At 41.4% G+C, this 10,160-nt stretch overlaps 1 protein-coding gene across 2 annotated transcripts; it reads left to right on the forward strand.

The window, feature by feature from the left end:
* The first annotated feature begins 5,909 nt into the window (after positions 1–5,909).
* LOC135461647 (uncharacterized) lies at positions 5,910–9,744 on the forward strand. 2 transcript variants are annotated; one of them, XM_064738831.1, is made up of 2 exons: positions 5,910–6,039; positions 8,949–9,744. In XM_064738831.1, exon 2 carries the CDS (start codon positions 9,029–9,031, stop codon positions 9,455–9,457), a length of 429 nt encoding a protein of 142 aa, XP_064594901.1. In that variant the 5' UTR covers positions 5,910–6,039; positions 8,949–9,028; the 3' UTR covers positions 9,458–9,744. The 2 variants fall into 2 exon arrangements, with proteins under 2 accessions (XP_064594901.1, XP_064594902.1); XM_064738832.1 differs by lacking the exon at positions 5,910–6,039 and adding an exon at positions 6,267–6,351.
* Positions 9,745–10,160: the final 416 nt, after the last annotated feature.

Consider the following 10,160-nt stretch of genomic DNA (forward strand, 5'->3'; position numbering starts at 1 on the left):
CCATGAAGAGAGAACTTGGGAATAGAAAGGCAGTGACCAGGATGGGCTTTACATGTCTTGTACAGGTCAGCAGCGCCGTGATTGAGCTATGACCTTCTCCACTGCTACAGCATAGGCTATCCAGCTTATGACTGGATAGCATTCCATCGTACAGAAAAGGGCCACCAGACACTTGACATGCACATTAGATTTGCTACCATAATAGGTTCGAGGAAACACCAATGCTATTTACATAAATAGTTATAGTTATGAGCTGAGATAGTTGGTATATGTTTTGTTTTTGTTTTTGGAAGGTATGTACCTAACTACATTTTTACTTGCCACTAAGAAGAGAGAACTATTATTACGTTTAAGAGCTCGTATGGTGACAAATGTCTTTTGGCTCGCTGAATTTTCCAAGGTTAGTAGTTTGCTCCTAAATGGGTATCTTCATTAAATTAGTTTCCTGTGAGTATCGGCTAACCGGAATTCTTTTGCCATTGCGAGCGTGTAAATCAATCAAGCCATTCATTAATAATTTTGCAACATGTAATTACAGTGTCCGAAATAGCCCGGACGCTGGCAGTTTCACAACACACATCTACACTGCCTGATGCTGTCACAGCAGGGGCATACAATGCACAACGTAGTCAACGTGAGCCGACAGAGCTAATTTTCATTTGCTTTGCACTCAAGCGAGTCGGTCGATGAATGTGTCACAGAAGTCGAATTTCTCGTCTTCCGATTGGTCGTCATCAATTCGATAATTCCGCCGACAAGGCGTTGGGATGAGCCGCATAATTTGTTTCTTCTCGGATCGCAATTCCGAAATAAAATGTCATTGCCTCTGTTCATGACTGCGTTCCTTCATTCTATCCTGAACCTGTGGAGGCTTCCGTTTGGAATCGATCAGATACTGTCACTACAGAGATCTGCGGCTGTAGAGCCAATCCTCCGTTTACCAAGTCGTCCTCTGCGCCTAGCCATTTCACAGCGACCAGTGGCCTTTGACAAGTTGTCAAGATATTCTAGTTCATTAAGCGAGAAATTACTCCGCTCAGCTCCATAGTTGCATTCCAGCGGTGACTGGGCGCATTCCTTCACACCCTAAGCACTACTGTGATGACTTCAGAAGTACGAGAATGCATTGGCGAGTCTACATGTGTACAAAGTGCTCAATACATCAGTGTTCAAAATTCTGAAAGTGGGAAAAGCATGTCTTTGTCTAGGTTACCACCTTCACGTACTGGAATGTGTTTTACTATACAATGCACTAGCATATTCCTTCATTTTGCCACTAACTTGTGGTAGGCTGGTGGTTTTATCCGGACACTACGGTTTCCTCCACACATAAAATACCCGCTTTGATATAAAAAATAAATTCATAAATATGGCGATAAACAACAATCACATAAATAAATAAATAAAAATTCACCCAACAATGAAAGTTTTCAGTTTATTTGTCAAAAAGATACATTCCCTAAACGTACTACAATAAATGTGTATATAATTTTATATGTTATTGATTGAGCACATGACGATTGAGCAAAAAAAACTGAAAGATTTTTAAATATACAAAAAAGCGAGTACCATATATGTCATATAATAGGTTCTATAACAGTTCTGTTTGAGGTGATTGTGAAGTAAGAGTAGTGTCATGGCGACTGTGGAACAAATCCGATGTTCACCTGTCAATCGAAGTCAGTCCTTTCATACGCACTGATATATGAGACAAAGAGTTGTGAAAATGATATTGCATGTTCGGACAACAGTTGAGGTCAGAGTATTATATGTATTATTCTTTTAAATGTGAAAAATATCCTTTCTTGCACCACTCCACATTCAGGTAATGACAGATCATTTTCTATTCGTGACTGACACGTCATTCGTAGTATACTTTACTTTTTCAAGAGGTCGATACTTTCCATTTCAAAATTGCACCTAAATTTTCCCTTGTTTATCGGAGACAAAAGAACCTCCATATTGGTGGCTTCCTTTTGTGACAGCGTTCGATGCACGCCACGATACACTTCTACTCGGAATACAGCCACATGCCACAAGCTATTACACTGATTACAAAATACATGGTATTCTTCCCACATCGATTGAGACAATACGAGGCTTTCTGTGGTATTGTGCTTGAAACCTTCCAATGACGTAAACACTAAGGCGTCTGTTTAGCAGTCTCGGTTGGAAGTTGATTCTAAATCAATGTGTTTTTTTATAAAATTGGAAACACGCTATACCACGTTTCTTATGGGGTTTCGAGTCTTTTGGGTGAAAAATATTCTGTATATCTTCAAACATATGAAAAGGGAAAAAACACCAGGGTTCCATGAAAGGATCACAAATGCATGCAGTTCACAAGGAGCTGCCCGATGACGCAGATATGACGGACTAAGACTGCAAATAAACGTCTTACGCCACAAAAATCGAACACTTCATTATTTATTGATGGCTGTTGAATATGCAACGGTTGTTGTATTGTGTACACAAAAGCAGCTTTCTTAAGATGCTTCCAAGAGGCCCTCTGCTGTCTTCAGTGTATATAAGCCCTGTATAGTTAGGCTTATACATCGTATCGAAAGTTCTCGGCCTTTTACACCATTAATCTTATTTGTCCTCCTGCTGTTTCTCTTGACTTTTTTTTTCAACGATTATCCATTTTTGCTATATTTTTTTACTAATATTATCAGTAGCATATTAAGGTAATTTTGCTCGCCGCGGCCTTGTATGAGGAAAATAGTCAGCTTCATGTCGAGAAGCAGCAGTTTTCAGGGATTCCTGCATCGATATAAACTTGACCGATTCGTGGTCACTCTGCCTAAGTTTCTCAACCAGATCAAGGTATAGTTATGTTTTGGTACTTCATTCAGGTAAATGTACATGCCTAGATTTGCAGATGATAAATTCATACGCTTCTTAACAGGTCATATAGACAGAAATCTATCACAGAAAAACCAGATTCTCCGTTTCGGTTAATACGCTGTCTTTTTGTCTGGATTTGGAATATCAAATCCGGAATCGTCCGATTCAAATTAGAAATTATCAAGGTCAGGACAGGACATTTTAAACACGGGAATACAAGATGGGTATGGAATTTTAGGGTTGCCGTGACAACGACGGCCTTGTTGTCTGTCCTGTTTTAGGATGGAGGCTTCATCTAAGTGAGATAAACCTAAGTACGACTTAAAACACGAATCAAGCATTATATATGTATAATTCGGATAGCGAGTCTTTTGCCGTAAGCCTAGCACAGGGTTGTTATTTTATTCTGCACTATGTCAGTTCCACCCGCATCTCCGGCAGTTCTCCATTATGTGTCCATGCACCCGTGCTCGCTCACATAAAAAAATCTTTCAGTCTCCGATAACCGAGATATATATTCCAGGATACTGACGTCAAGGGCTACTCCCAAACGAACACAAATCTTGCAAACCTTGTTGAATTCCGGAGATGGCTTGGATCCCAAATGACAAGATTAAATTCACCTCATGTAGCTGAATAAAGCGGATATGCAGCCAGCGGTCTAAATCGCGACATTTGGGCGGGTTGGGACATCCACAGGGGGCTGTAAACAACCAGCGACTTAGTTAGCGAGCGCAAGGTACATCCTTGCCAATATATAAATAACTATAAACGATGCCCACGTGAAGTCCGCAAGAGTACCGCACAATGATTGTGAAAATATAGCATTATCAACAAATAGACTGTTTTCAGTTATTATTCTCAAGTTTTCCCTTTCTTTAAATTTGAGGCTATAACGACTAAACTACATCGGAACGAATGGACACTTAGAGCTGTCACTGCCTAGGTAGCTGTCATTCTTTCCGACGGAATTAGGCCGCTTCCACAATGAATAATGAGGCAATTGTTTCAAAATGTTTTACATTTTCTAGATTGTGGCTCCCTTGGGTTTCGTGTGGCTTTGGAGACAAAAGTCGGTGGATAAAAAGACTCGTGTGGCCGTTTGCACAGTTTCTCGACCACTTATCTTCCACCAGTATGGCGTGAATGTTGGTAAGGTCAGCGTCACGAATGTGAATGTCCACCTTTAGCTGCAATATGTCGGTTGCTTACCTGGGACACTGCGTTTTTTTCTCTACCAGTAAAACTCACCGCACTCATGAAAGTGAAATGCTTTTTGGGTATAGGGTAATTAAATAAACAAATAAATGAGTAAATAAATTGCAAATAAGTAATAAATAAACAATTATAATATTTTTTAAATAATTGTGAAATATATCCACCGTATAAGTTTAGGGCCACATTGAGGATAAAACTTATATAATTTAGCCATGTTTATTTCAAAATTTATTAGAGCGCAATATGATGTAGAGGGTGGTGTACGAATTCCAGTACAAGAGAATGATATTTTGATGTAACCAATTCTCTGTATCTAACAAGGTTATGAACATTTGTATTTGTTTATCTGTCATCTCCCGTACACTGTGACTTCTTGGAAAGACTCTGCGTCATGTACAACAAACAAAATGGCTGCTCTAAAGGTGGAGTATCAAGACGTTCTCCATTCTATTGACTAGATAAAAAGCCAGTCAGTTACATACATAGTAGTATAATACCCGTAGAAATGTGTTCTATTGTTGCGACCTCAAGCCGTGTGGTCGTCAGGTTTTGTTGACAGTTTATGAACAATACAAAAACTCCAAGAGGGCATTGTACAGTGCTCACGATAGCTGAAGTGTGACTAGGTCAGTGGTAAAGCTTCTCCATCGGGAGCAAACCTGGAGACTTCATCGTCACTTCACATCTTTTCTCGACAGCTAATTACTGTAGATATTCTGAACTTTTCACTTTTATGGATGCTTAGTGCGGGTTAACAGGTGGCGCAGTCTCACTCTTAAAGCGCAGATAAACGCGGGTGTCGATATACGTGAAAACCCAGAGACAAGAGACCGAAAGTAAGGGATTAATGGGACCAAAAGTAAGGTAGCACACCCAACATTTTTACCGCGCGGAACATTGTTAGAGTTCCCTGATGGCGTGCTCTGGCTAAGCGACGATAGTATGCATTGGATGCAAGTAGGCATGAAGTGTTCCATCAATCCTCTAATTAGCCAGACGTAATACCTGTTACATCGGAATGTCGGTGCGCTCCGAGCTGCCATTTATCGCTAAATGCTATTACGGTTCGTCATTATGATTCAATGGGCTTGGGATATTACGAGAGCATTGATGAAATCAGACGGACTGATTTTAAAAGCTCACAAAACCTTGCGCGAACGTCGAGTTGCTTCTACCGGGCTCTAATGTCAATAGAGTGTAATTGGCGAAGAACTGAGCTCTCCCGGAGTGCGCATTGTCCACGACTCTCTGCTGAATTTTGATTGAAAGTTTTTCTTTCCAACACTGTAGACTTGGGATCGATTTTCGCTTCAACCGTTCGAGACTGCATCGCAACTCAATCAAAGATGTAATTCTCAAGCATCGGCATTTCAGCACAAGCGATGGCAGTTAGTTTGTCCATCGAACGCCGATTCATCGCCTATGCCGAGCATGTACACGATAATCGAATAATATTGTGACTCTAGATCAGAGCATCTCTGCAAAATTGTAAGATTGAGAAATAGGGTGTTGGCAATCGGTACTGGGGCGAGTCGCCAAGCACGGTGGGCTGGCATCGACTGGGAAAACTGTCTATCAGAGTAAAAGCCCGGAGTTACGACCAGCTAGGCTATTAGATGCCTAAGATACCGTCCAGTGACTGATCCAGGGTAGTTTTTACCCTCTCATTGCTCCTTGTCCGAGACTGGATTGAAATTGCTTCCCACTTGGTAGTCTCTACCTTATGATTGGCCAGATTTGGTAAACACAGTAACACGTGGTTTCCAGTCCAAGAAGTCTCATTCATAACACGCGCAAGTGACGCAGATATATAATTCCCTGGTCAAAGTGCTTAAAGCCGACAAATTACATCAAGGAGGTCTGGAAGCAGATTTGAAGGCGAGCCATCTACCTGGTAGTCAGACGAACAGGAGGCTGACCATGCACTAGGTGGCGTCTCACTCTCTCTCTCTTGCTCTCCCTCCTCAGCACAAGGTAAGCTGTTGTCACTAGTATAGATACAGCGCCCTCAGACACTACAGGTTTGTTTGCCCATCGCATCCATCCGTGCGTCTAAACATTCTGTGTACAGGAAAATCGATGGTACAACGAAGGAACAGCCATGTGAATATCGTGTAACCTTTTTAGGGCCAAACACCAGAAGATCTGGTTTTATTCTGTAAGCTATTGCCGACGACAGCTCTTGACGCTTCATGGTTCAACAGGAGATTTCTATACCAGGGTTAAACACAGGCTATCGGTGATGCTGGTGTAAGACAAACATGATTGTGGGGTCTCATCAGTGCGGTAAGCAATTGCTGTTTTTCACAGAACCCGATTCTGTAAACAAATCAGAGATAACGCTTATGTGGTCCTGCTGAGTATATTTGTACAAGTAGGTATACTCTGTGGGCATGCAGATGGCGATTCCGCCATTAAGTTGAAAGTGTACTCAGGCCTGTGTACATAACTCGTTTCAAGTGTATCATTTAGATGACGCATCGCGTGTCACACAGAAAAAAGACGAAGTTTCAGTTGCAGTGGTGTTTTCACTCTTCCTAAACGTTCAATCCCCATGATATCTTCAGCAAACTGTATCGGTGGCTTCTTTATAATGGCTTAGAAAAATCAGATGGTCTTAAAATCTGCTGAGGGAAAGATAGACAAGGGTAATTTTTTCTTGTGTTTTTTGGATTTTGGAAAGATCTGGAATGATAAATTGTCTCTGGCATAATGGTTTCATCAAGTGACACATCTAATGCCGTCAATATTTGGGATACAGATTTGTCAAACTTCTCAACAGGAAAGACATTATTCTGACGGGTGAGTCAAAGAGATATAAGAGAACGGTTGATGAATCTGTTGGCATGTTATCTTACGCGCTGACGGGCAGCTTTCCATAATACTTGCAGATTTCCAACAATAATGCCAATGAATTTATTTGTATCAGTATGGTTTAGAACTCGACTTGGTAATTGCTGAGGTCAAAACCTAGAGGATGATGGAATTAATACTGGAACAAAGTCAGTGTTGTAAGATGCTGTCAATTTGGCGGTTATTCGAGATGAAACACAAGACGGTCTATAGTGACTGGGTTGGTTTCTCTTCTAATCTGTAGGCTGAAAGCGTGGGACACAACCTTACACTAGGCTGTCGACGTGATATAGTTTCAGTCGACACCGTTATGCCATGTTTTCCAGGTTTTGTTCTCATTACGTTAATGTACTTGACAATGGATCGTAAATCCAAAATCAGTTAATGGATGCGACAAACCAAATTAGAGATACATTGTAAGAAAACCATACTGTCGAGTGAAGTATAATGCTATTAATTCATATCCATCAGGATTTGCAGAGTGCTGATTTACTCTGCCGCGACTTTGTCAAAACTCGACTGGGGATGACGGCCGCTGATGACCAATGTCACAAGGTGAGAGGGGCATTAGAGATTTGGTGGTAAACCCTTCTAATCCCGATGACCGGGTGAACGAACGTCCTGGCCTTGGGCACGATCGATCTCACTGTATGAAACCAATACGGCGTGTGGCGGCGGTGTGAGGGCCTTTGATTCCCGCTTCTGTTGATGGTTTCATCCGAGAATTGGTAATATATAGGAGCTTTTCGGGAGTTTGTCACTGTATCCAGTCAGTGCATCGCTTGCCGGTCACGGCGGTTCTACGCCTTCGTAAGAACACAAGAAGCACGCTTAATTTCTTTGGGCCGTGCTGCGACTCACTGGCCACAATGAATATGGGTAAGACGACAAGATATCACATAAACGTGAGCACAACGCACCAAACCTTCCTTTGGCTTTTTATTGTATATTGCCCGAGTATAAAAGCGAAAGAGAGCCCCTTAGTTAAGCTTCCTTAATCGATATGATATGGGAGGTTATTCTAGCAAATGTTACGCTCAGTGATGTTAACGAATTATAGACCGCCAGGGTATTCATCCCCCAGTAGAATCAACGCTGGGTTATTTAGACTATGTTGCAAGCCATTTTGGCCCGTTTTTTGTTACGCATGAGAATTCGATCACAGATCCCCACGATAAACTAACCCGAACAGTCGGTGCCGTATGGAAGTGTTAGTTACACGGCCTGTAAGCCATTCATCAGTTCAGAACCCAGTAGCTCCTCACATAGCATCCTGTATAGCCGTAAGTCGGACAGCTATTAACCAGATTAACATTGCGCTTGATGGATGATCTAGACACAGCACGACCCTCATCTGCCTACAGTCTTTGACAAAACGCTTTGTTACTTTAAAATTAGATGGGATTTCGGAAAAACAAGACAATTTTTTCGAACGTCTCGGCATTCAGTCTCTGTGTTGGGAGCCCAGTTGCTCGCATACGCTGTCGACAATCGCCGATATATTATTTACAAACCGTACCACATGCTTAGAACCAATTAGAACTGACAGGTAAGAAAATTCCATAACATGAAGCAAAAAGTGCCTGCATAGAATACAAAGAACGTTTGCGAAAAAAATATACCCTTTCTGTTCGAATCCAATTTTGTATGGTGCATATGAGTATGTTCAAATCATCTCATCAACAGGGTTTTTTTTTACACAATGGCGATGATATTTTGAAACACGAATAATGCGTAAGGATGGATCCAATCACTCCACTGCTACTAGACAATTTTTAATGTCAAGTTACATGAAGTCCACTTGTCTTTCTGTAGCGCACTGAACATTAAACAGTAAAACACACATAATGACAACACGAATAACATGTATATAGTTTAATTGAAGTAATTTTTTCTGGTGGACACTGCTTTGTTGCAAGTTAAGACGTATAATCTGTGGGAGAATGTATCGAGCAAACAGAAATGGGTGCATGTACCACTTTTCACATATATACAGCTTCGTTGATCTTTCTTTATTAATTTATTTTCAGGTGTGAAAATGAATGACGTCTGAGCTCAACAATACCCTAGCTGAGTCACAGTTTTACAGCTTATTCGCACTCTGGAAATCATGGTGCAGCTGTTTTATTACGAAAACCGGGGCAAGTGCTGTCGGAAAGTGTTTAATTACGAGGGCTTCCCGACCAAGGTGTTGTTGTTCCCATACGAGGGCTGGGCCCAACCGGCCATGATTACCTACTGGTTGCTAAAAACCTACTGGTGGAGCCGAGCTCGTTGTAAAATCGTCGAGGTTAACGGCAACCGTAAATCAACGACCAAAGCCAAAATGGTGGACAAAGGAAATGGGAACATGTACATATACGGGACATTCAAAGACCTGCCCCATAATCCCGACTTCAAGGTTAACCTGACAACGAATGTGAGCAACGCGGACTTTCAACTCGGCTACAGTGTAACGGGAACCCTGGAACGTGGTGACAAGAGGAAAGGCGATCTGCAACTCACCCATTACGCTATGATCAAGCGGAGAGGATACTGACTTGCACTACCAGATCATTCTGCTAAAAGTGGTCACCCCTGTTCTTGTTTTTTTTTTTCAGGCGTCATTGACGTCAGATTTGCAGAAAGTCGACACCATAGGAGGATTTCCGGATAGTTCACCAAACTTTGTGGCTTATCACTCCAAATGTAACGTCATTTCTGCGTTCTGCTTAGATGTGCACTGCTGTTGGACTGGGTTGTAGAAGTTAGGACCGTCAGATGACGTTTTGATGTTGGCGTTATTTCAAACCATTGATGACATTCCAAAGATGACATTCCAAAGATGACGTTTTGATGTTGGCGTTATTTCAAACCATTGATGACATTCCAAAGATGACATTCCAAAGATGACATTCCGAAGGCAACTGTATGGACGTTCAGTGACATGAGCATGTAATGATATAAACTTAACTCTAGCACTGGGTTCGATTCCTTTTAGATTTCAACAAAACGCGTTCTATTTTTCACATTAAATACTCATATCGCTATTGTATGGCAGTTTAGAAACTGTTCCATCTCACTTTCAAATATGACTTCAACGCTAAATTCTCTGCTGGTAACAATGTTACGCTTGCTATAGTTAAACTGTCCTTTCACTTTTTAGGCAGTCTCCCTGTAATGCATCGCATTTGGTCCAATCGATGAGATTGGGAGTCATTTAGATCTATGATACACTTTGTCTTTTTGTCTTCGTAGACGTT

This window comes from Liolophura sinensis, chromosome 1 (genome assembly GCF_032854445.1).
Source record: "Liolophura sinensis isolate JHLJ2023 chromosome 1, CUHK_Ljap_v2, whole genome shotgun sequence".
NCBI lineage: Eukaryota > Metazoa > Mollusca > Polyplacophora > Chitonida > Chitonidae > Liolophura > Liolophura sinensis.